This window comes from Bos indicus, chromosome X, assembly GCF_029378745.1.
Source record: "Bos indicus isolate NIAB-ARS_2022 breed Sahiwal x Tharparkar chromosome X, NIAB-ARS_B.indTharparkar_mat_pri_1.0, whole genome shotgun sequence".
In the NCBI taxonomy this organism is placed as follows: domain Eukaryota; kingdom Metazoa; phylum Chordata; class Mammalia; order Artiodactyla; family Bovidae; genus Bos; species Bos indicus.
In genome coordinates this window covers 141,978,383-142,005,753 of record NC_091789.1, presented here as the reverse complement: position 1 = coordinate 142,005,753, position 27,371 = coordinate 141,978,383, and the positions used below count along the sequence as shown (strand labels likewise).

The 27,371-nt window shown below is 41.0% G+C and overlaps 1 protein-coding gene across 4 annotated transcripts in view; it reads left to right on the top strand.

Annotated features, from left to right (window-relative positions):
• FRMPD4 (FERM and PDZ domain containing 4) overlaps nt 1–27,371 on the top strand; it is a 554,242-nt gene that overhangs the window by 501,073 nt on the left and 25,798 nt on the right. For all 4 annotated transcript variants that reach the window (XM_070784969.1, XM_070784967.1, XM_070784968.1 and 1 more), the window contains 6 exons: nt 4,591–4,695; nt 7,217–7,324; nt 12,156–12,287; nt 17,396–17,515; nt 24,172–24,308; nt 27,126–27,252. In XM_070784969.1, the coding sequence (XP_070641070.1) occupies nt 4,591–4,695; nt 7,217–7,324; nt 12,156–12,287; nt 17,396–17,515; nt 24,172–24,308; nt 27,126–27,252 (729 nt within the window). The remainder of the gene's footprint in view (nt 1–4,590; nt 4,696–7,216; nt 7,325–12,155; nt 12,288–17,395; nt 17,516–24,171; nt 24,309–27,125; nt 27,253–27,371) is intronic.

Genomic DNA, 27,371 nt, shown 5'->3' with positions numbered 1-27,371 from the left:
CATTTCTTCAGGACTGAATTTTAGAAGAGGAATATTTGGGTTACTTGTGGATTTTATTTGTTTTCTTCTGACATACCATCTTATTCCTTTATACTGTTACCATTTTTAATTCCAGATCTTTCTTGGCCAGCTGCTCCCTTCTTTCCTTTCCATAGTTCCCAAGTCTAGAACTTTCAGAGCATCCCAATCCAACATTACCTGAGACAGTGAGTATTTAAACAGTCTCTGTAATCTCCCCTCACATAACCCCAGATCATTTGGATTGGACTAAGTTACTCTCATTTCTAGCATCCCTATGCTACCATGTTTCACCTTCCCTCTAGGCCAAAGAGCTGAGAGATCTACTTGTCTGCCTCTCACTTCCTGTCTACCTTCCACTGTGTTCCACATGCCTGAGCGAGGCTACACACCTCCTCATGGAAGCTCCTCTGTAGTAGATGCTATCAGGACCCAGAACATATCCCCTTGGCATGTGAGCATGCTGGCCCAATTTCCAACTGAAAGCACCAGGGATTCTTTGCCTGTGGGCCCTTTCACCACAGGGCCATGCTTCTGGAGCAGGCCAGTGTGCTCTATGAGCACTCCACTAGGAATTCTCACTCCCAGAAGAGCAGCCACCTCTCATCACTGATTAACAGGAGCTGGTAGATAAATACCCCAGTTCCCTCTTTCTTCAGTCAACTTCGAGGCATGTAACCTGCCTTGTTTCTCAGACCTTCCCAGCATGGTTCAACTCCAGTTGCTGACCGTGGTGCCTGACTAAACAATGAATGCTTAGTTGGCTTCCTCACCTTCCCCTGCTCACCTGCCCATGCTTCCTAGGAGCATCTCCCAAATCAGCTATCATCTTATGAATTCTGGTCCTAGGGTCTGCTTGGAAGAACTCCAGTCACCCAGTGATAACTGTAAGCTAGTTAATCTTCACTATACAAGTAGTACTTTAGAGCTACAGGAATGCAAGTTCAAGACCTTACATTTCAGCTTCAGAAAATTTATCTTATGTAATTTTATTTCAAACTAAGTCCTAGTGACTTAGAACATCTAAGAACATCGGAAGAATGTCAGCTATCTATCATGGCCATCTTTGCAACAGGGAATTTGAAAAGATGTGCAGGGGTTGATTAGAGGCCTTTTAATTGTAAAATTAATTAACAGCAGGAAAATCTGATTATTCTAAATAGTAATTATTTGTCATTTCCACCACAGGATATGAAGTGCTTTTGATCAGCACCTCCTGGTCAGCATGTTGCCAGGAATTAATTCATCAGGTTTTTGGGTGGTGCACATTGTATATTTTTTAGCCAGAGAGAAACACCTCAGTTAAAACTGTAGTCATGACTAGTTTACATACCTCATGTACCAGAAGTAACTCTAGTCAGTGGAAGAAATCATTACTTTATTGATTCACATTCAATAACCTTCAGACTTGAAGAGCTTATGTTTTTATTGTCAAAAAGTAATTTTTAGAATGTGTATCTGTTATATGAAATTGTCACAAATCCAGAACAACAACAAAATGCAACTTGTGTAGATTCTTGGTCTTTTATCCCAAGTCTATTGACTTCAAAATACGTATAAAGTAACATTTACCTTGGCTATCTAGTTTCTTTTCTGGTTTTCCTAAGTTACCAGGATTGTTATTAGGGCATGGGAAACTTTGGGTTGGCCAAAAAGTTCGTTCAATATTTTTCATAAGCTGTTATGGAAAACCCAATCAAACTTTTTGGCCAACCCAATAAATTCACGAATGGATCTCCAAGAGGTAGGCATGCATTAGCTATGAAACAACCTTCCCCTTCTTGACCAATTCTGCTCTAAGGGGCCACTTTTAAGGGCAATAACCTTATGTACTTCCATGGGACCATCACTGCATTCTAAGATTATGCAGCAAATGAGATGCATGGAAAACTACATTCTGTTAAATATACTTTTAATTGAGGCAAGGAATTATGTAGAACATTTTAGAAAAATGAGGTAAAATATTACATTTAGAAATTCAGATATATAGTGGAATAAACCTCAGCATCTGGCGCATGGAACACATGTGAAATACATCATTCCCAAACACTGCTGAGAAAGTGGGGTGTTCCCACATTCAAATATCTCATCTAATTAGCAGTGCCTGTTCTGGGTAGCTTTATTACAGCCGCTTCACTGGAGCTAAACACATTGTGCCAGTGTAAATATCCCCTGCTTAAAATCATTACCGGAAAATAATGTTTTCCCTTTAGCTAAAAAATGGCATATCAAAACTAAATGAACTCACTACTATATGATTTGTTCATTCATTATGACTAAGCTTGGCCTGTAATTATGGTACCAAAGAGAACACCTCTGTACCACGACTTCAGCTTTGCAGTAGGACTTTTAAGTCACATTGAGTATGCTGAAAGCTATTCTTTTTAGGAGCAGCCATTCAGAGATTATTTTGCAGGGTGGCAGGTGTGTTTCACTTCGTTTTGTTTTTAAAGGGCAGCCATTCCCTTTAACATCTTGCATAAATGGGGGAATTGAAATTCTGGAGGCCAAACCATCCATCCATACTGCCCTTAAGACACAAGGGAACTTTTGAAATAACAGAATTTTCTCAGCATTAAGGCAGACTCCACCCAGGAATGCACATACACATTTTATAATGAGTTTTTCCAACAATGATTTTGTTTTATTATCACAAAAAAAGCACATAACATAAATCTTCCACATTTGAGTGTACAGTTCTGTGGCATCGAGTACATTCACAATCTTGCGCACCCATTGACACTCTGGAATTCAGGGCATTTTCATCATTCCAGAAGGAAACCCCATAGCCATTAAACAGTCACTCCTCATTCTCCCCACCCTATCAGCCTCTGGCAACCACTAATCTGCTTTCTGTCTCTGGATTTTCTTATTCTGGATATTTCATGTAAGTGGAATCAAATCATAAAATATGTGGTATTTTGTGTCTGGTTTCTTTCACTTACCACGATGTTTTCAAGGTTCATCCATGTTGTAGCATGTATCAGAACTTCATGCTTTTTGTAGCTGAATAGTATTCCATTGTATGGATGTTGTTGTTTCCTTGCTAAGTTGTGTCCAACTCTTTGCAACCCCATGGACTGTTGCCTGCCAGGCTCCTCTGTCCATGGGATTTCCCATGCAAGATTACTCAGTGGGTTGCCATTTCCTCCTTCAGGGGATCTTCCTAAGTCTGCTGCATTGGTAGTCGAATTCTTTACCACTTAGCCCCAGGGAAGCCCATTGTATGGATAGACCACACCTAACTTATCCATTCCAACATATTGTTTTTAAATTGATCTCAAGTATACTTGTGTTTGAAAAAGATGGAAATATTTTTTTTTCATTTTATTTGAAATTCAAAATATGGGATACTCTTAACTGGCTTTCATGCTTTGAGATGATTGCAGTACACAGGAGGTTGAGCCTCCGTTGATTCTAGAGTTAATTGCTAGAATTCTGTACACAACATCCTCAGTCTCTTAGAACTGTATAGTATGAAGAACGTTAGATTGAACCACGTGGTATATCCAGTATTTGCAATTGTAGGATTTTAAAATTGCAATTGTATGATTCAGGCTAACTATTTACCTCTATATTAGATTCAATAGAGAATGCAGAATAAACAGGTGGTACTTGCAACATGGTAGACACCTACCATGTGAATTCCCTTCCCCTTGGGCTTCATGAAAACTGTGCAAAGAGGCTACTTTTCAGATGAAGTCCATTTCCCAAGATCATATCCTCTGAGCAGGTTTTCTCATTGTCCTTTGCATTTCTGAGGGGAGACAACTGAATCTCTCAGCCCCTCTTTCCAACGAAAGACAAAGGGCCTATAAGGTGAGGCAGAACATGAAGTTGACTTTCTACTTTTTATAATTATTTTTTATTTATTTATTTTATTGAAGTATAATCGACTTACAATGTTGTGTTAGTAATTACTGCTGTAAAGCAAAGTGATTTAGTTGACTTTCAATCCTAAATCAAGGCCTCTTTGCTACCTTGCCCAGTAAGATTATAGGATCACAGGTTACCAACAAGAGGCTGAAGCTCAGGTTTTGGACTCATAAAGCGTGGCATCTTTCATATGTGTGTGTGTACCCTTTCCTGTTCACGGTCCCATATGCCCTTAATATGCCCTAAATAACAATGAGATTATCAGTTATTTTAGAACTATCGGTGGCTCTTCTCCACTGTGTTAAAATAGATTATTAATGATCAACTTGTTATAAACTGAACATGAGATTTGGCCACCCCCTCACCTTCTATTGATACATTGCCCTCAAAGCTCTGTATTGAAGGCAGGATTTACATACTTCCACAACTGTCATTTTAAAAGATCCTTGGAAATGTGCTCTGGAAGAACATGGCATATGCTGTTTATAGTTCTGGTCTGGTGGCTAAATCAAACTTATTACTTGATGAGCATGACAGGGTTTTGATTGCATCCATCATTCATATTTAGTCTTTGAATTGGGCATGTACCAAACCCTTTTGAGCAAAAATGTTAAATATCTAGGAAGATAAAGGTAGAAAACAACTCTTACCAGGTTGACCTTATGTTACCAATAATCAGATCTTTCTTTTTTCTAGTCTCCCAAATCAGCATTTATTAGCGCTGCAAAAAAGGCAAGATTAAAGTCCAATCCAGTCAAAGTACGGTTCTCCGAGGAGGTCATCATCAATGGCCAAGTGTCGGTGAGTTGACAGTCACCTACTGGTGACTCACAGAGAGCCAATTGCCCCACTGGAATGATCAGTTCAAAATCGGTTGTTGGCTTTCACAGGGTATTGAATCTCAAGATTGTAAAGGGATTGAGAGATCGCCAGGTTGTGCCTGCTGTGTTCCTCCTCCTTCTTCATTTTTTTAAAAAAGATCTATTTATTTTATTTTATTCTTTATTTTGTGTTTTGGCTGTGCTGGGTCTTCGTTGCAGCACATGAGCTTTCTCTAGTTGAGGTGTGAGGGCTTCTCATTGTGGTGGCTTCTTTAGGTGGGGAGCATGAGCTGTAGGCCAGAGGGCTTCAGGAGTCACAGACCATGGGCTCAGTAGTTGTGGCCCCTGGGCTTAATTGTTCCTCGGCATGCAGAATCTTCCTGAACCAAGGATTGAACCAGTGTCTCCTGTGTTGCAAGGCAGATTCCTTTTATTTTTTTTAATTGTGTAAGGTGGATTCTTAACCAAACCCAGAATACATAATAGTCCATTATTTCCTTGAATGTTTCTAGGCTTAGGGACCTCACTATTTTGCAAAGGAATTCATTTGATTTGAGATCTCTGACCTCGCCTCCTGTTGAGTAGACTATGCCCCTTTGAAACTTTCACGTACTTCTCCCCATTCTGCCAACTAAGCATTCTTCCATGTGACAGCCCTTTCTATATTCTGAGAAGGGTTTCCTCTAAGTTTTTCTTATCCAAAATAAAATGTCTCTATTCTTTCAAATAATCAAAAGGGAAAGAAGTTAAAATGATGGAAAAGTCTCCTGTATTCAACCAGGACTGAGGAAATACTGCTCAGACCTCCATCAATAAGTCTTGATAGGAATCATGGCTACTCAGGCACATAATTTATCTTCAAAATGAATAATGCAACTATCAATGGCATGCTTATTTTCAGTTTTCTCCCCAGAAATAGAGCCTAGTGTTTTTAGTTTTTAGAAAGCTACCCTCCAGGGCACTCATATTTTTTGGACCTTTGAAGTGCCAGCTTTTGGTGTTGAGGTTTTGTTGTTTAAGTAAACTCACAGGGATAAAATGGCATCCATGATATACTTGCTATGGGCCACAGACTCTTCCCTGAGGGTAGTCCTGGATGTGAATTTGAAGATATAAGCCTTCAGATCCTTGGCAAGGCACTCATGGTGCAAGTGTCTTCTTGCCAAAACTTGCTGCCCTGTGTCTGTTCTGCTTGGACATAGGATATAGGACAGCTCTGGGGGTCGATCATCTCCTTCATCCACCATGGACTAACCACAGGCTTGAACATGGCAGGGACATTCAGTCTCTTGTCTGCTGCTCAGCCTTGTTACTGGCTTCCTTTCCAGTCTCCTCTTCCTCTTCTGAGTCATTGTGTGGCCTTCCTTTTGGACATGGAGCCTCACTCATTCAATGAATAAGGCAGCAGGAAAGTCATGTGTGAAACCCACAGGAGTAGAGAGGAGGAGAGGGGAGTCAGAGAAAGAAACAGGAAGTGAAAGGCCAAAGCCTGTTTCAGGCATACCTGGAAACTGAATTCTCATGGACCAACTGATGGACGTTAGCAAATCTGTGGCCATCTGGTCTCCATTTCCTCATCTGTAACAAAAGGAACTTACGCTTTCATGATTGCTGGCTTTCCCTCCATTCCTAAGACTTCCTGACCAACCACATGTTTGTGGAACTTACCCATGTTGGCTTCTTATTCCGCATTTCATCCGTCCCTACTTCCAGTTAAAGAGAATTCAAAGAAACACATTTCTTTTGTTTACTTTTGTTTGTGTTTCAAGTATCCCTTTTGACTTATTTTTAAGTTATCTGTTTGTTACAGTGTTTTATTCTTTTAACACAGTAACCTGTTCCTCATATATCCCTTGGAGTTTAAGGAACATGCCACTCATTCATGTCTGACTTTTTGTGACCTCCAGGGGATCTTCCCTGCCCAGGGACCAAACCCAGGTCTCCAGCATTGCAGGCAGATTCTTTACCAGCTGACCCACCAGGGAAGCCCAAGGAACATGTCTAAGTAGCTTAAAAATCATTTCACAAAATTACTTTAAACTCGATGCTTATTAATGTTTATGATTTGCCATCATGACTCCTGCCAACAGGCATCACGTGAAACAATATCATTTCTGGTCCTGATTCTGCTCAAGACATGTTGCTATGCTAAAATCTGGCCTTGTGGTCCCAAACATTGTGCTTTAATTACAAAGGAATTATTTCTGTTATTGTGCTTTCCAGTGGGAAGCCTTGATTTAAATTAATTTAAAATAAAGCCTCATCTGATAGGAAAAGGTCTTTCAGTTGAATCAACTGAGTTATCTGTAGCTAGAGGAGAAGATTTTCGCTATAAACAACTGAACTCAGATACCACCAGAGGGATAGTTTGGTTGGCCTTAGAAAGTTTGATTTTTTTTTTTTTTATGTTGTGATTACAATAAATTGCTGCTTCTACAAGGGGCAGAATCCTAATTCGACTGACGTGTAACTCTTTTTTTGTTTGTTTGTTTGTTAAATAGGAAACTGTTAAGGATAATTCACTTCTTTTTATGCCAAATGTCCTGAAAGTCTATCTGGAAAATGGGCAAACCAAATCATTTCGCTTTGACTCCAGCACCTCCATAAAGGTAAGAGGACCCACTGAACTCTGTACCTGGAGACTACCAGGTATCACATGAAAGTCCCACTGTGAGTTTTGTGTGGGCAGCTTCATTTAGAATTATCTGTTTATATCTGAGATTGTCTTGGGTGTTTCCAAATACAGTAGTGTGTGAATACTTAAATACAGACCCAAACAAAAAATTTAAATGAAGAAGGTTCTGCTCTGTGTTGCAAACCAATATAATATGCTATCAGTCATGAAATACTAGGACTAGTCATTTTAATGCAACTGAAAATTAATTAAAATAGTGTGACTGTCACCAAGAAGCCTTGGCACCCTGCCCAAAGCCAGCATGATTTCTCAGCCATGTCAGCCACAGAGAAGATTAAGATGTTAGCTGTTAATTAAATGCCTGCTAGTTTAGTGTCCAGCAAAAATAAGGGATAGAATAATGTAAAGATAACATTTACTTTGAATTGCTGTAACCAATTTCATGAAAACGATACATAAAAAGGCAGAAGTGAGTCGTGCTTTTAGGGCAGGTGTGAAAAGAGGAGTCACAGAGCAATCCTCTTATTTCAGAACCATAGGTGAGTTCCCCCTAATGGGGATTATTACAAAGCGTATGGATTCTTTTCCCCTATGTTTCCTTCCTGGGGGAAAAAAGTGCATATTCACTATTTTATTGAGCAAAAGTGTGTTCAGAAATTGATTCCTCCCTAATGTTCCATCAGCCTAAATTAGGCTTTCTTCAAATGACACAATAAAAAAGATTTTATTGAGGTAAAAATAAAAAGTACCTAGTGATGAGCTGTATCATAATGTATCAAGAGAATATACACTTTGTATTGAAAATGTCTATCAATAGTCAGCCTCTAATTCTCATTATTTTTTTTTAATTAATCAGCATAGACCTTATGAGTGGAATCACTTCTGCCAAGGCCAACTTGCCGTGCGTTCTTATTGCTATGCTACCACAAGCAGCTTGTTCTGAATTGCTTTAAATAGGTAGTGATTTAGCAGGTAATAGAGCAGACAATATTAGATTGATGATGGAGCATTTAAATCACCCTTAAATCATTGCAGATGAAATATTAACTTCCTTTGTATAAGACTGCTAATTTTAAGTGGTGATGACTGAAAAAGTCCTTTTCCTTTTTTTCCTTCTCAAAATCAATTTATGGGGAGATGTAACTCCAATTATTGATCAAGTAACTTAGAGGTCAGCAAACTTTTCCTGGAAAGGACCACAGAGTGAATATTTTAAGCTCTGTGGGCCAGCTGTTCTCTGCTGCAACTACTTGACTCAGTTGTTGTGCCATGAAAGCAGCCAGAGACAGGTAGGTTCAGAAGGTCACTCAAAGGACTTACAGAATGCAGCCAATTGGTATACTCACAGTTACAGTTTATTACAGCGGAAGCCTACACATAAGAATCAACAAGGGGAGAAGGTGCCCAGGGCAGCAGAGAGCTTGCAGCCATACTCCCCCAATGAAGTTGTGCCAGCAATGCTTATTTCTCCCGGCACTGACCTATGACAACACGCACAGAGTTCTGCCAACCGGGGAAGCTTGCCCAAGCCTTGATGGTCAGAAATTTTATTGGGGATTGGCCACTTAAACACAGCTGCCCACCTGTGTAGCTGACCTTAGTACCCTGACCCTCCAGAGATAAGCTGATAGCACATGACTCAAGGCCCTCACCATAAATCCCATTTATAAATCCCATACCCATAAATCCCCACCATAAATCCCATAGACTATCCATTATAGCCCAAGACTCCCCAATGAACAAAAACACCCCTATCAAGCAGGACCTGCCAAGAGCTTAAAAGTTACCTCCCAAGAGCCAGGGGCAAAGAAGCAAACCTTTCTTTAGTCAAGACTAATCTTTTACTACACAGATAATAATATGTAAATAAATGGCCATGGCTAGATTTGAAATGAAAGGGCCAGGCTCTAGTTTGAAGACCCCCGACCTAACTCCAAAGAGACACTCCCTCTGATATTGTGTCTTGTTCTATGATACCAACTGGTCAGAAAAGCTCCTTGCCATTGGACCCCTTACCCATCTGAAGATATGGGTGAAGATTTGAATGCATTTCTTAACTGAAATAAATCTAAATTTAAAAGAGAGCCCTAAAAAAAGAGAGAGATCCCTGTTGTTAATTCCTTCTGGCCTCTTTATTATAGGAAGCCACCCCAGACGAAGTTTGATTTCCCTGAGAATGGCAGATGACAGTGAGAAGATGGGGAGCAATGTGAAGAATTCACATCAAATTAAAGTTATCTTAGCTTGTGCCTAATAGCCTTATTATCACAATAGATGCAGACTGGTAGGCATAAAGTGGAAATAGTATAGGTATGAAAGGGATATGACACTGTTTAAGAAAAATTGCCAAAATTCTTGCTTACAGATTCACAATAGGGTAATGTTATTGCTATCACATGTCCTTCCCGGTGATTCAGGAAAATGTTTTATAAAGGATGTGTTGCCACACAGAGGCTGGTTTTGTTTTTTTCTGAGGCTTGAACAAAAATTCTGAAAGAGAATCCCTTTATGAAATTCAGTATAGTCATGCAATTTCTGTTGAATGATTTTTTTTTCCTGGTGAGTAGTTATGGGGATCTTTGTTTTAAAGGACCCTGAGGAAATTTAAAAAGATCCACAGAGAAAAATCAAAACCTCAAAAAAGATCAATTAAAAAAATTTTTTTTTCTCTATGGCAGGGTTTCTCTCTCTTGACATTGGCGATACTTTGGATCAGATAATTCCTTTCATGTTAATAGCATCCCCAACCCCAGTGTGACAACCAAAAGTATCTCCAGATATTGCCAAATGTTGCTGTGGGGCAAAATTTCTCTGGGTGGAAAACCACTGCTCTATGGGATTTTCAGCATCTGAGTATTAATTATATTTGAAGAGAGATCACTTACTAGTTTTCAAGTACATGAAAAAGTAATGGTTGACGACATTTGTTTGCATTGCAGTACACTTGTGCTTGTGCATAGAACACCTTTCTGATCATAAGTGTTTAATCATATAAAGGATTACTGACACAGCTTGTTCATTCTACCCTCCTCAGAGATTTAAAATAGAAGCTGATATACGTATATTGTTACATCGATGAAAATAATAAACAATCAAAAATCGGAATAGAAAACAGTTTTATTTGAGGCAAACTGAGGACTATAGACCTGAAGCCAGCTTCCCAGAATGCTTTAGGAAAAGCATGGTTTTCAGCACAGTTTTATATCTTGTCAGAAAAAAAGAAGATTAAACAGGTCAGCATACATTGCTTCAGGATTTCAAAACAAACCCAGACCAGCATGTACACAACGAGTCAATCTGGCCTTGGCACCCAGGTAGGGAGTCCTATCATCAAAGAAAGACCAGCATTGGCATCCCAGAAAAGGATACATTTCACCTTTATTTTTAACCTGGGAATTCATGACTTCTGGTCAATGGGCCCTTTACTTTAATAATTAAAGCAGGTGCACAATGTTTGATAGGCCACAGACAGACTGTTCGAGTTAGCAAAATTCAGGTTAACTCATGCATAAGTTGGAATGACTTCCCAAGACCTCATTATGTGAAAATTTCTTTTATCAACTTGATACCCTAACTGTGTGCCAAGCAGTGCTGTAATCAGTGCTGTCTATGTATGAACTCGTGTAATCCTGCTACCTGTTCTGCAGCAGGTATCTTTATGATCCCTGGTTGACAGACAGGGACACTAAGGTACCTCAAAGTGAAGTAACCGACCCTAAGCTGCCAGCAGATACAGAAGAGAACCAGGGTAGAAACCCGACTGTTTGCAGAACCCGTTTCCTTACTACCCGTTTCCTTTCCACCACCATGTGCCCTTACAGAGGGGTTGGCAAGCTTTTTCTTTTTTCTGTAAAGAGCCAGATAGATAGCAGATATTTTGGGCTTCCCAGGCCACACAGTCTCCGTTGCCACCAGTTTCAGGTCTGCCCAGGCAGAGCACGAAAGCAGCCCATACATAAAGAGATGAGCGAGACTGGGTTCCAGCAAAACTTATTTTATAGAAACAGGTGGTGGGCTGGATTTGGCCTGCAGGCCAAGCCCTGGGGTAGACCGCTTTCAGGGGTGGTTCAGTTGCCTCCCCATTTAGAATGAGGGTGTCTGAGCCAACTTCACTGCACAATCTGTGGCCGGGCTCTCTAAGACCTTAGGTGATAGGTAAAATCCTCTTCCAGCCGTGCACCTGACTGCCTCTCCGTGTCTGAAGTCCATAAAGAATTGGGGTGGGGGCTGGCCAGGAAAAGGTCAAACAGAGAAAGAAGGCCCGTATCTGTATCTTTCGGGGGGTCTTTGGAGCATCAAGCTTAAGAATCAGTCAAACGTACAAAATGGAAAAATCAGCCTATTTGTATACTTTTCAGTCATGGTAAACTCCTTGGCTATCTTGACTACTAACTCCAGAGGGTACCTGGATTGGTTTTTAATTGAAGTAGAATTGATGTACAATCTTGTGTTAGTTTCAGGAGTACAGTACTGTGATTCACTTATATAGAGAAATATAGATATGTATATTTCTATGTATATTGTTTTTCAGATTCTTTTCCCTTAGAGATAAGTACAAAATACTGAACAGAGTTCCCTGTGCTACACACTAGGTCCTTGTTGGTTATCTATTTTATATATAGTAGGGTGCATAGGTTAATTGCAATCTCTTAATTTATTCCTCCCCCCTCTCCCCTTTGATCACCACAAGTTTGTTTTCTATGTCTGCGGGTCTGCTTCTGTTTTGCATATAAGGTCATTTACATGTGGAATCTAAAAGGACTACCTTGATTTTGATCACATATCTTCAATGTTTCCTCTGTAAGGATGTCATCTTAACCCTTCAAGAGAAGCTCTCCATCAAAGGCATCGAACATTTCTCCCTCATGCTGGAGCAGAGGACGGAAGGGGCTGGAACAAAGCTGCTTTTGCTTCATGAACAGGAGACCCTAACTCAGGTGCGTGAATGCTGCCTGTGGTCCACGCTGCCCGGCCGAACAGAGGCCGCCCAGCCCCGAGCTCCCTTGTCCTTGAATCTTTTCAGCGCCTTCCCCACAGCCCTGGGCAGCCCCACTAAAGGAAGTGCTGGCATTCATAATGGATTTTACACCTCAAGGTGATGTTTCCCTTTTTGTCAATTTTTCATAGACTGTCAGTTGCTCTCACAAGCAGAGTTGTCAAAGGCTCAGCAGTGACTCACTGGGGGCGGTGGCTCTGCAGAAATATATGTTATGTGATGGTAATGACTTATTCACCTATTCCGATAATTGATCTCTGCTGCTGCTGCTACTGCTAAGTCGCTTCAGTCGTGTCCGACTCTGTGCGACCCCATAGACGGCAGCCCACCAGGCTCTCCCGTCCCTGGGATTCTCCAGGCAAGAACACTGGAGTGGGTTGCCATTTCCTTCTCCACTGCGTGAAAGTGAAAAGTGAAAGTGAAGTCGCTCAGTCGTGTCCGACTCTTAGCGACCCCAGGGACTGCAGCCTACCAGGCTCCTCCATCCATGGGATTTTCTAGGCAAGAATACTGGAGTGGCTAATTGATCTCTAGAAACTATTAAAAGAAATGCTTTCTGAGATTATTTAAATGAAGCCCAAATCATATTTCGTTCTTTTAAGTTCCGAGTGCCTACCTCGGAGTTTTTTTTTTTTTTTTTTTGGAAGCCTGAAATCCCTGACCCAGTCCTGCCCACTATAAATATGTGACCCACCAATGTGTCCCTGGTGGCTCAGGGGGCTTCCCTGGTGGCTCAGATGGTAAAGCGTCTGCCTGCAATGCGGGAGACCCAGGTTTGATCCCTGGATCAGGAAGATCCCCCTGAGAAGGAAATGGCAACCCACTCTAATACTCTTGCCTGGAAAATTCCATGGATGGAGGAGCCTGGTGGGCTACAGTCCATGGGGTCTCAAAGAGTTGGACATGACTGAGTGACTTCACTTTTCAATGTGTCCCAGCTCCTGGTCACCAAGGTGCCACCCCCACCTGTTAGCTGGGGAGCCAGGCAGGCTGCTTTGCTGCTAAACTCAGCACAGCGCCATGACTTTCCCTGTGATTCCACACAGGCGTGGTCTTTGTTGGATGTACAAGGGATTTCACCAATTTTCTCTTATGTAGGAGAGTTCAATGAAGAGGGGACTTTTTGGACAGGGGTGTGAGCAGACACCAGGAGAGGCAGGCAGTCAAGTCACCCCCACATGGATGGAGTAGCAAAAAGTGTCATCACGCTTAGTTGATTTTTGGTTGTCACACAATTAAAAGCCACACATCAGGACCTGGAGTTATCCTCAACTCTTTCGATTTAGTAAAACTTAATGTGATGACTTTCTTACAAAGTCAGTATTTGTGTTCATTTATATTCTTCTCTCTAAACTTGACCTTTTTTTTTATCTACCTGTTGATATTTTAAATCTCATCTAATTGTTTATTATTGTTTGTTATTATACCAAAACACGCTTGGAACCAGATGACTTCTTTATTCGTTATAGGGGAATGACATCTGTCATTATAGGGGAACAACTCCTGATATATTCATCATTATAGGGGAATGATCCCTGATATATTCATCGTTATTGGGTAATGACCCTTGATATATTCACTGTATAGGGGACCGACCCCTGATATACAGAACCCCACATGTGAAAGGCCAGTGTTTTGTTGAGTTCCCCCATAAGCCAACCTTTAGACAAGGATTTAGACTCCAGTGGTTTATTTGGGAGGCGACACTGGGAAATAATGGGAGAGGAATAGGAGGGGAAATGGATAAGGGGCTGCCACTAAAGAATGTTTTCAAGCCAGTTCCCACTGTGGACAGCTGGAGCTCAGTCCCACTGGGGACACTGGGAACCAGTAGAGAGCACACCTCAGAGGTATCCCCCTCAAGGGGAAAGGGGACTGGGGTTTTGTCTGCTAACATCCTGTCCATAATTGGGGGTGGGCTTCTCCCAAGGACAGCTACTCCCTGGCTGTTCTGGTTTGCCCTGGACTGACAGATGGTCACAGGTGTTTGCAGTACCAGCCTTCACCCTGGAGCAGTAAATGCCAAAGGGATGTGGGCGGACAGCCAGTTACTATGAGTCTAATGGAAACCTCCCACAACTTTTTGATATTTCTGCCTTCCCCCAGAACTTCCATCTACCACCTAGAGATTCTTTCAAAAATCTCTTCTGATGCTAGTTAATCATAACTTCTCATTCCAGGTTGATTTCCAATTTTTAAATTCCTCTTAAAACATTAGAAGGAAACAAAAACCCTCTAACGATGATTCTTCCCTTATCTTTCTAAAAGAGGCTTTGTTTTGTCTTTCATCAGAACTAATAACAAAGTGCTGAAACTTGAATATTCTCTCTAGACAGAAAATTGGTAGTGTAAATATCCTGAAACAAATTGGCTATATGCCTTTGAATTCAATACATATGAAAACTTGACCCATAAAATATTTATAGGCATGACAGAAAGGAGGAGTAAGTATAAGAAATATGTCCAATAACAAAAATTGTTTTAAAACATTTACCTGTGATGAAAACCCCCAAGGAACTGCTAAGCAACTCTACCTGAGTTTTTAGCAGTTTGACACTAAACTTCTATCTAGAAAATAATATTGTTATTTACATACTACCTAAAATTTCCAAGAATTGGGGTTTTTGCTTGTTTTAGAGACTGTAACTCTTATGGACTGCCATTTTTAATGAGTCTAAAGCATGTTTTTGCATTCCATTCATTTATTTCCCACACAACTGAGCGACTTCACTTTCACTTTTTACTTTCATGCATTGGAGAAGGAAATGGCAACCCACTCCAGTACTCTTGCCTGGAAAATCCCATGGACTGAGGAGCCTGGTGGGCTGCAGTCCATGGGGTCGCTAAGAGTTGGACATGACTGAAGCGACTTAGCAGCAGCATTTATTTCTCAAAACTAGTATAACCTACTACTGATAAAAATAGACTCAAGGTGGCTTATGGAAAATTCAGCACAGATTGTGAAAAGTGAGACTGTTAGTCACTCAGTCGTGTCCGACTCTTTGTGACCCCATGGACAGTAGTTTGCCAAGCTCTTCTGTCCAAGGGATGCTCCAGGCAAGAATACTGGAGTGGGTTGTCATTTCCTTCTCCGGGGGATCTTCCCGACCCAGGGATCAAACCCCAGTCTCCGCCACTAATTAAAGGAGCCAGAGATACGATGACCCCTGACTTTCTAACATCAGAGCGGATCTTCTGGCAAACCCCCTGTGACGTCACTGTTACATGCAACAGCAGCCCTGCCAGCACCCAGCTCTCTTAGGGTCCCACATATCCTCCATCCTGGTTTGCTTTATGATCAGCCAGTGATGACCAGCCTAGAGCTTATGGGCTCCTGAGTTCGCTCAGTTTTGCAATCCTGCCCACAGCTGGAAAGCCGGTTCTCAGGATGCCCAGTGTACCTTTACATGTGGAATGTTTTTCCTTTGAAATTCTTCTGTATAGCACAGTCAGCGATGTAAATTCTCAGAGTGTATGTGAGTGTGTGCGTATGGAAGCCAGGGACTCAAGAAAGCTGTTATTAATACTATTTTTCTTTTGAACATGTTTTTCTTTTTCTTTTCTTTCTTTTTTTTTTTTTTGGCTTCACCACATGGCTTGCAGGATCTCAATTCCCTGACAGGGACTGAACTCACGCAATGGCAGTGAAAGCCAGGAAACTCCCTATTTTGAACTTTTATTTATTTATTTACTTTTTGTCCGCTCTGCACAGCATGCCCCACCTTAGTTCCTCTAAGGAAATTGAACCCATGCCCCCCTGTAGTGGAAGCACAGAGTTGTAACCACTGGACCATCAAGGAAATCCCCATCATATTTTGAACTTTTAAACAGCAGTTCACAGACATTTTTTTTTTTTTGCCAGATTTTTCTGCTGCAGAAAAGTAGTTACAAGTGCATGAAACTGCGTGCAAGTGCATGAAACTGCATGCCAGTGCATCAAAACGGACACCCAGATGCACAAAGCTGCAAGTCGAACAACTGTGTGGGTTCGTGCTGCACGCTTTTAGTTTCATTGCACTGACCTCCTCTTTAAGGGAAGTTAAATTTACATTCTTTTTTTAAATATTTTTTTATTCTATTTTTTACCTGTTTTCTTGAAGTCCAGTGTCTTTCATTCATTCAGCTGTATGTGAACCACCTACTATCCATTGACTGATTCCCTTTTGTTACAGAAAGAATTAAGAAACTAAGACCTAGTAGGTGTCACACACTATGCTGGGGGAAAGGAAAGCAACTCAAAAGGATCCACGGTCCTTAACCCTGAAGGACCTATGGTATATTCTCAGCCCCTTTGAACAATCTGAACAAATCATGAGAGTAGAAATTGGGGTAGTTTTGGAAACTTGTGGACTCCAGATTTAGTGACTGGGCCAGTACGATTGTCCCCCAGCCTTTCAGTTGGATGTCATGCAGGTTGTCACTGTCACGTTTTCACTGCTACCGTCATGCTAGAGTCCAAGGGAGAAAGCCATGACAGTGGTATGCAGTAATAAACAGTAGTGGACCGTCTCTGCACTTTTCCCCCAGGGCTCCTTTTGCGCCCTGCCCCCAGCCTCCCTTGAGTGTGTGACTGTCACTTATAACAGCCAGCATCTTCAGAGGACTGCCCTCAGACAGCTGGCACCCATCCTGTACATACCTGGAAATTCACATCCCCCTGGGAGAGGCCAAAACCAGTGACTTATCTGTGCACCCAGGGGATCCATGGGGTAAGTTTCCCACCAGAATCTCCCCGGGACACCCCACAGCCATCTCTGCTGGGCTGACCTGAGCTGGTTCCTCTGCTGTCTGACATCCTTCCTCTCCTCCCTCACTGGCCTCTCCTGGGAACAGTTCCTTTTTGAAGTCACTCATTTCAGGGACTGCTGTGGGGGAACATGACCTAAGTCACAGGTATGTGCAGTTTTCAGGGAATGAGTATGGATGATAGATACTAAAATAACCTCAACCACTTCCTTCTTCAGTGTCCAGAGAAAGCTGCCTTTGCTTCTGGCCCACAGACCTTTCTGCCAGCCCTGAAGGAGTCTTATCATTGGTCTGTTCTTCTAGGTCACCCAGAGGCCCAGCTCCCATAAGATGAGATGTCTTTTCCGAATCAGCTTTGTCCCAAAGGATCCAATTGACCTTTTAAGGCGAGATCCAGTTGCTTTTGAGTATCTGTATGTTCAGGTATGTGATAACTGGGACATGTTTCATACTAACATTGTGGGATGAATAAACTGTGGGGTTTTCCTCCCTGAATTCTTTCATTTGGGATCTTCTTTCTCTTCGTCCCTCACCTCCCCCAAGCTTAATGTATTATAAAAGGATTCCATGGTGCTTTGATTTTAAATTGAAGTATAGTTGATTTACAATATCATGTTTCAGGTGTACAGCACAGCGATTCAGTTATATATATATTTATATTTATATTTATATTTATATATATATATATAAAGTATATATATACTTTTTCAGATTCTCTTGCTTTATAGGTTATTATAAAATATTGAGTAAAGTTCCATGGTGCTTTTTAAATTTTCACTTGATTTTGATTTCATCCTTGTGAAAAAGTGGCAAGAGTAGTAGATGAACTCTTTCATATCCATCACCTAGATTCACCAGTTATTCCCATTATACCACATTACTCTATCTTCAGTGTGTGCACACATTCTCCTCGCCCCCCACCACACACAATATTTTTTCTGAACCATATGAATGTCAGTTACTAAAACCATACTCATTTACCCCAAAATATGTCAGTGTATTTTGTAGTAACAAGGACATTTTCCAATATAATCATTACACAATTAACCAAATAAGCAAATGTGACACTGATACATTTCCATTATGTGATCTACAGTTTATATCCAAAGTTTGCCCATTGTCCTAAAACTGTCCTCTATATCCATTTTTTCTAGAGTAGAATCCACTCCAGGATCTCATTTTGTATTTAGTTGGCATGCCACTTTAGTCTCCTTCAATCTGGAGCATGCCTTACCTCAGCCTTTCTTTAATTTCCCCAACCTTGACAGTTTTGCAGAATGCTGATCAGTTATTTTGTAGAAATCTCTCAGTTTTGGTTTCTCTGATGTTTTCTCGTGATTAGATGGGGCTCTGCACTGGGGGCAGAAAAGCAACACAAGTGACCCCGTGCCCTCTGTAGTGCATTGTGTCAGGAAGCACATGGTATCGTTCTGTCCCCTTTGTGGTAAGGTTCACACTGACTCTTTTTTTTTTTCTAGGAAGTTTTACACATTGACTCTTGTCAACATAAACATTAAATAATGTTTTCCAGAAATTACTACTTTCCCTTTTCTAGTTAATAAGTAATTTGCAGAAAGTCACTTTGCAACTCCCTTTTTATCGTTTCACCTGTTCATTTCAGTATTCATTGATGATGCTTGCCCAAATAATAATATTATTATTGTAATGGTTGAAAATGATTTGCCTAATTCCATTATTTCTTCTTCAGTTATTCATTGGCATTCTTCTGTAAGAATTCCCTTCTCTTTTATTTACGTATTTTGTTCATTCATTTATTTAGTGTTTAGATTGTTCTAAAACATCATGATATTCATTGTAGTAGAATTACTAATTTCAAGGCAGTAAAACTTTAAGAACATAGTATGTTTTGCAGTCTCTGTCTGATACTGGGATATAATTTTTAAAAAATAAGGCTTCCGGAAATGAGAATCTTTGCTAGTTTGTCCCAAAGGGAATTGATCCACTTGATATTTAGGCAGTATTCCTATATTTCTCTATAACCGCTTCCCATTACTCTTAAATTCCCAATATAATCACATTAAACAGTAAGAACCCACTTACCTAATACTTAAGCATCTACATTAGAATTACACAAAGAGGTTGTAAACCTTAATGTAACCTTCCCCCACAGAAAAAGGAGGCAAAAAAATGCTGCTCTCTTTGGCTAGGGGATATCTGTTAAGTCAAAGGTTGCTGGAGCCCTAAGTAAGAAATAAAAAGCAAAGAATGTAGGAAAAAGAAAAGAAATATTCCTTTACTCTGGGTAGTTGATAAATTGGTATTTTTTTTTTTTTACTATTCTCAGTATTTTCTTGTACATTGCAAAGCTTTTGTGATCTTTTTTTTTTTATATATAGAGACCTGTAATCGACATAAATACTTAAGTGGTAGGGGTTTTAGGACAATATTGCTTTAAAAAGTTGGGTATGAAAAGAAAATAGAAGTTGGCATAGAGATGTAAAAAAGATAAATGTCAGAGGTTAGGAATAATGACATGAATTAAGTAGCAATAAGCCCTAGAGAGCAGAAATTAAGTGGGAGGAGAAAAGCAGAACATACTGGAACATTTCAACCAACGAGAGCACTCAGGCAAAGGCCTGTTAAATGTTTCCCACCTCTTTGGAGGAGACTGTGGTATTTAGAGCTCAGTAGGATGTTTACTGTTCATGTAGATAACCTGAAATCGTCAGGAAAAGGAAGTCCTACTCCAAATAGAGAGATGTGCGGTGCACTTCACTCCATTTTCTACCCAGAACAATGAACCGCCATGAGTTTGGCTTCCTTAAATGTTAAACTTTGGTTCCCTGGACCCCTCAACAATATCCTCTCTTCCCCAAAGGCCAGGTAACCCAGACCTGACTGCATGGGACAGCCTGATTCTCAGCTGACCTGTTACTGCATCTTCCCCATATTCCTACTGAGAACCGACCCAGGGCTCTGCCACTGCAACTCACATCCCATATACTATGTTTTAAGCTTATTAGTTGCAAATACATAGTTACAGGTGCCTATCAGTACATGGCTGTAGAACACGATATGCATTCAGTTGTCATTCTCTAATTATATACTCATCCCATTAACAAGATGATGCTTTAAAACCATTTACTCGGCGTCTGTTTTAAACATCACAAATTTATTGCATTTCTAAAAGAAGAACACAGTTGTGTTTGTTTTGGGGAGGGGAGACCTTTTAAGTACCCCGGGAGTACTGCTAAGCATGGTTCTATTTAAGTCTGTTTGCTCAAATTGAATGCAGTTCATGGAGATCTTTCTTATTTCAATGATACATCCTTTATACCTGTGGAGCTGTCCTGAGAACAGGAAAACCTGCTGGGACTCTTGCCCTGGGACTAGCTGAAGACTGAAGATATTTCTGCTTTCTTACCTTGAGTGTTGCTTGGCTGGTGGACTAGCTACTCCTTCAAGGAGTAGCCAGTGATGGGTAGCAGGGCAGGGGTGGGGGCGGGGACCATGTTATGGTGGGTGATAGAGACCAAAATTAATCTATCATCATCTCATTTATCCTTCACTGAGAACAGGAAATGAAAATTTCTTAGATTCAGACCCCTGTTTCAAAATGCCTTGTATCATAGAACATGCAGTTTGTCTAAAATTACGTGTCTACCATGAGTCCATGGACCTACAAATGGTTCTATGTCCCAAGTGTTGATTTTAAGGTACTAAAAGGATGCAATAAAATTAGCCTAGAGAACAAAAGAGGAAACAGAAACAGTGTCTATCACATTACACAGCCAAAAATCAATTCAACTTAGTGAGCTCTTACTGAGGGCAGTGGCCATTGATGAGGTGAGCCATGACAATGACCACAGAGGTTTCAATAGTGATAATATATAGAAATGTCTTAACCATTAATGGACCATGAAGTATTTTACAGATTTTAACATATCTAATAACACTAAGCCCTAATAATCCTGACTCTTCTAATTCATAGTTATAATAAGCTCTGCTGACATTTTACTGTCCACCGTCTATTTTTTTAAAAAGATGGTACACCAATTGGTAAACAGGATAATCAGGCTACAAAATGTGTTCTAACACTTTAGAAGTATCTTCTTTTTTTTTTTAATATCTCACATGTTCATTATAAATGAATTTTTGTAGGTCTAAAGTGGAGTCTGTTGAGATCTCTGTTAAGCAAATCAGCGACCGCCATTTGCATGTGTAACTATTTTAAATAATGCACTTGAGAGTAATAAATGCATAATTTGTACCAAAAATATGTATAAGTCATATGTCACAGTAGTTCTCTGGGATCAGTCTGAACTAATTATATAATGTAATTAGTGACTAATCACTTAAACAAAAAAATTAAAGTCTGATTAAATACAGGAGTGGGAAACAACAACCTCAGTCGCAATTCTGAGAAGTGATAGTGATGACTCACCTTTATAAAGCACAGTCTTTATTATGAAACATCCTCACAGGTATACTAGCAACCTTGAGAGTTAGCTGTCATTAGCTTTTTTTTTTTTTTTTTTCAGATAAGAAAACTGAGACTCAAGAAAGATGGAATGCCAGGTCCAAAGTCATTTGATTAGTGGTTGACAGAGCCTAGGATCCCACTTGGACCTTTTGTCTCTAAATTCTATGCTAAAATCCTGTTTCACATCTGTTGTGCAAGTCCTTTTAGCAGTCCTAAAATGAAGTAATATATATAAAAAAAAATGGTTCTTTGAATACCTTTTATGGCCTGGCACCCTATCCCTCAAAATGACCCTAACTGGACCCTGAAATGCATGGTGCCCCATTGTGGACAGTCCTGAGCTCTTGAAAATAACTGGTAGATCTAATGCCACAAAAACAAAATGGCAGCTTGGAATTGCTCCCAGAGGCTGTCTTCCTTCAGAGCCACCCTGTCTCCTGCCTCTAATTACACCCATTTCCAACCAGAGTGCAGTCCAGTCCAGATAGACAAGACTTTTAAGGAGAAGTGGAGAAGGAAAAGCATATGAAGAATGGAGGGCAGGGAATGTGGCTTCACTCTTGGGGGTGAGGGGTGGGTTGAGAGGCAGAGAGCCAGAGCAGGTAGGCAGGGCATAACTCCATAGCACCAGAGCGCCATTGGGAGGTATCCAAAGGGCAAATACTGTGTGCAGAAACCATCAGTTCACTTCAGTCACTCAGTCGTGTCTGACTCTTTGCGACCCCATGGATGGACTATAGAATGCCAGGCCTCCCTGTCCATCACCAACTCCTGGAGTTTACTCAAACTCATGTCCATTGAATGGGTGATGCCATCCAACCATCTCATCCTCTGTCATCCCCTTTTCCTCCTGCCTTCAATCTTTCCCAGCATCAGGGTCTTTTCCAACTAGTTGGTTCTTCACATCAGGTGGCTAAAGTATTGAAGTTTCAGCTTCAGCATCAGTCCTTCTGATAAATATTCAGGACTGATTTCCTTTAGGAATGACAAGTTGGACTCTGAAGAGTCTTCTCCAACACCACAGTTCAAAAGCATCAATTCTTTGACACTCAGCTTTCTTTATAGTCCAGCTCTCACATACATACATTTGTGAAATGTATTGGAAAACCATAGCTTTGACTAGACGGACCTTTGCGAGGGTACATGTTCCCATTCAGTCAAATCAATGCATGAAGTAGTCATAAATGTACTTATCTCAGAAAGGAGCCAAGCAAATCCTGATACAGTTTTCTGTTTGAAATCATTTGGGAGGCAAGGCAAAGGATAAAAGAAGGGAGAAAGAGGCTGTATTTTCTAGCCCAAGAGTTTAGTTTCCCATAACAAAGATAAGTAAACACACATGCATAATATGCTTATTCGGGACCATGTTTCTCATCACCATTCGGTTCAGTGTTTGATCCATGAGGAAGTGAGAATGGCACCCTAAAACCATGTGGTCCTGGAGGGCTTGGCATGTTACAGCACTGTCTCAGCACCTCTTCAATCTGATGCTTACCCCAAACCCTGTGAGGTAGGCATTGCCCTTTTACATGTGAACAAAGTAAAGCCAAGCGACTCCCTCAAAGTCACAGTGAGGGCACTCCCCACTGGAACGGACTGGCAATTTCAAGAGCCACCCTTCACTGAATGTACCAAGGCACTGTGACAAAGAGTGCATCTCACATCCTCACCCCCCTCCCTACTCTGGCCACGTTGTTAGTATGAATTCCCATTGTACAGATGAGTAAACTGAGGCTGCAAGAGCAAAGTTAACTGCTTGAAGGTTATACACAGAGGTAGCCATTAGTGAAGCCAGGACTCCCGAGCAGGTGTAGGTCCAGAGCTGCTACTCTCCATCGCCTTCTAATTCTGCCTCCCTGAAGCCTCTCTGGATGCTAGGAAGAGGGTGATGTTGATGATGACAGCTCTTAACATGTATGAGAGCTTCCAATTTACCAGATGGAGTTCTAAGGGCTTTACCTTGTTAACTCATTTAATCCTTGTCACGACTCAGTGAATGGGGAGTATTATCCCCAACTCACAGAAGAGGAAACTGAGGTACAGAACAATTAAGGGGCTTGCCCAAGGTCACACACTGAAAGTGGAGAAAGAGGATTGGAACCGAGGATTCCAATCCCGGTAGCCTAGCTCCACAAGCCACGTCATGTTACCAGGGTTTCACGTTTTCAGTCGTGACACCTGTGTTTGGGAATTCCATTCCTAAATTCCTCGTTATTTTTACAAAAAAAGCTAAATATTTAATTAGCAGCTCGCTTGTGATGAATGTTCAATGTTTGTGTGGTCTGTGTGCGTATACTTAAATACTGACTCAATTCCAAGCAGCTTCCCTGGTGGCTCAGATGGTAAAGAATCTGCCTGCAATTCAGGAGACCCAGGTTCAATCCCTGGGTCAGAAAGATCCCCTGGAGAAGGGAATGGCAACCCACTCCAGTATTGTTGCCTGGAGAATTCCATGGACAGAGGAGCCTGATGGACTACAGTCCGTGGGGTCGCAAAGAGTCGGACACAACTGAGCGACTCACTTCACTTCACTTTCACGTGGAAGTGAAGGTGGGACACAGAAGAAACGCGTGTCACTCTAGGGCGACATGATGCATCCTTTGACAAGCTGCGCCCTCTGCTGGTGTCTTTTCAGAGTTGTAACGATGTCGTTCAGGAGAGGTTTGGGCCGGAGCTGAAATATGACATAGCCCTGAGGCTGGCAGCGCTGCAAATGTACATCGCAACCGTGACCACCAAGCAAACGCAGAAAATCTCTCTCAAGTACATCGAGTAAGTGCTGACTCTCCGAACCATTTTGAAGACAAAGATGCTGTCTCCTTAATGCCCAAGGGTATTTTTGATGTGTATGTGTATTTCCAAAATTGATCTTGTTTGTGGCAGAGCATCTGTTAACCAGAGGCAAAATATATGAATGTTCTGTTCGTTTTCGGTGGAAGAGACCATTTCTTCTGTAATCCACCTTCAGACAACTATGGTTAAACTGAAGGTCACATTGCAAATGAAGCGTACATTTTAAAATTCCTAAATGAACTTGGCTCCAAGCCAAGCTCTGGTCTCAGCACTTTTCAGACATTAAGCTGTTTGATTCCCACAACCTCCCTATGAAAAGTGTAGAACTGTCACTCCATTTTACAGATGAGCAAGCTGAGAATAGTTTAGTAACTTATCCAAATCACACTGGCTATTAACTAGGGAGGGTAGGATTTGAACCAAGGCAGTGGGACTCCGCTTTGCACTGTTGTTTGTGTAATCATTTGAAGACCTGTGTTTAGAAAATGGTGTGCATAACCAGAGATTACCTTTGGATGATCAAAATGTCATATAAAAAGTAATTTCTTGAGTCATAATCAGGTAAGTTGGTATTGGTAATAAAGAACTGTGACAGCATGGGAAAGGATGCCATACAAACTTTGCTTCATGAATCAAAAGTTTGGAACATAAATACCTTCTCTTGCTGAATATGGCATTTATAACAGCATACTACCTCTTTAGCTGGAAAAGAGCCTGCCTTCTTAGAAAAAAGCAATTTATGTTGTCCTCAGTTGACAAGCTCATGTAAGTCATCCTTTAAAAGCGAACCCTCTGTCTCCCAGTCTGTATACTTCCCGTTGGCGGGTGATCCAGTTGCCTAAAGCATTCACCATTTTCTTAATCCTGGCAGCTCTAATGCTAAGAAAAAGAAATAGTCGTGTTTCAAAGTTTATGGTGGGGCTGAAGCCTCATCTTCATGTAACACTGAAAGCCTTAGTGTCTGTTCCACCTCCAAGTTGCATATGGCTGATTGAAACCCTCCATCCCAAAGAAGTTTCCCATGGGCTGGCTGCCTGCAAAGCCTCCCCAGGTTCCACAGTGGCAGATTGACTCTCCCACACAGCAAAATGGCTTCTGAGCAGGCTTGAGAGCCTTTTGTGGGGAAGATGAGAGCTTCCAGCTTGTGGACTCCCAGCGCCCTGATCTTGCCATTCTCAGTTGCCCTGTCGCTGCCTAGGGACAGATCCTTGTGTGCAGTTTGAGAACCATAGGCCTTCCAATCTCAGCACACTTCTTTTTGCAGATGGTTTGTTTCTTTCTCTCTTAGTTTCTCTGGAAGCCAAGAGAGATTCAGCTCACAAAGAGGTCTCACACCCAAGTGGATCCCTTCACACCCTCACCCAATCCGCTTTCTGAGGTTTTGGGGGACAGATGAGATTGGATCCCATTTGAAAAGGTGGCCTGCACAACTTGAGATGATTTTCAGACAACCAAAATGCATCTCTGTTCCTACTCTCTGTACCCACATTTTACCAGGTTGGACATGGTACAGTCAAAAACTTCCAGAGATACCTAGCTTGCCTAAGAATCTTGCAGAGCCTGTGATGATTAATTAATGTTCTCATTAATTAATTCATTCACACAACAAATGTTCACTGAGCATTTTATATGATATTTCTACTAGGAGAAGAGAAAATAGTAATAAGTATAAATTGTTATCTTAACCTTTGAAGAATTTGTGATCTGATTATAAAGACAAGACATAGAATGAAAAATAATGATGTAAAATAATGATATAAGTAGAATTACAAGGTAGTCCATAAGAAGTGCCAAATGATGGGCGAAAATAAGTACAAGTTGAGGAGAAGGAGGAGGAAGCAAATGGTGATCATGAAAAACACCATCTTAACTAGGGAAAAGCATGTGAATGGCCAAGTGGAGGGAGGCTGACTTCCTACTCTTCTTTAGAGAGAATCTAGACCAGGAGAAATAACCAGAGCCTTCTCAAAAGTCTTCATATAATTTAGAAGATACTGGTTGGGCACATGACCGATCAGGATAATTTCCTAGAATTCAAAACGTGGAACTGTCTTAGGATAGGGTTCTAGTAATTGTTGGAGAAATAGATTCTTGGCAAGAATATACTAACCCAGTCCCATTGTTTGTTTTTTCCTAGTATAGCCACACCTATGAGAGATGGTTACATCTCCCTTTCAGTACCAAACACACTTAAGGGTCCTAAACCCTATCCTGACTCCATACGGGCAACCCACTCCCCACCTCAGCAAGAACTATTGATGGAAGGAGTTAGATAGACATTATCTGGGTGGGAGAAAAGAGAATTGTGTGTTTCTAAGGAAATCACCATTGGTGAGGGAGATGAGGAGGAAAGAATGGTTTGGGACCATGAAGGAGGTATACTCATCCTTCTAAGCGAATAGAGAAAGACGACCGTGGGCAGACAGGGGAGGTGACAATGAGAATAAACAAAGGGATGGGGAAAAGTTGTTGGAAGTACAAACACAGACATGTGAGTGAGTTTTAAGAGACTCAGAGGTGGGATGGATAAAGTGTCTCTTCAATTTCCATTGATCCCAAATGCTCCTCTCTGGACAGTGAGGAATACATTTCTTTTAAAATGCAAACATATGGATTAATGATCAAATAGTATGTTTCCTGAGTGTAAATTAAAGGTTGCTTCCCTTATTGGGGACTTATCTCCATTCTCTGCCTTCATAAGAATTCGTTTGTTCCAACAAACATCAGAGCGCCATTTTGTCTTAGATAACTAATCATCACGAGAATGTGAAATTAAAGATCTGCTCTTTATTGCAGGAAAGAATGGGGATTAGAGACTTTTCTTCCCTCTGCTGTGCTGCAAAGCATGAAAGAGAAGAACATAAAGAAAGCACTTTCACACCTTGTCAAAGCAAATCAAAACTTGGTACCACCTGGTAAAAAGGTATCACATTTGCATCTTAATAGAAAATGGATTTTAAAGAGAGAGGCTTGCATGCATTTTTAAAAATGTTTAAAATTAGCCCATGAATAAAATACTTAGCACCAGATTTTCAGAAGCTG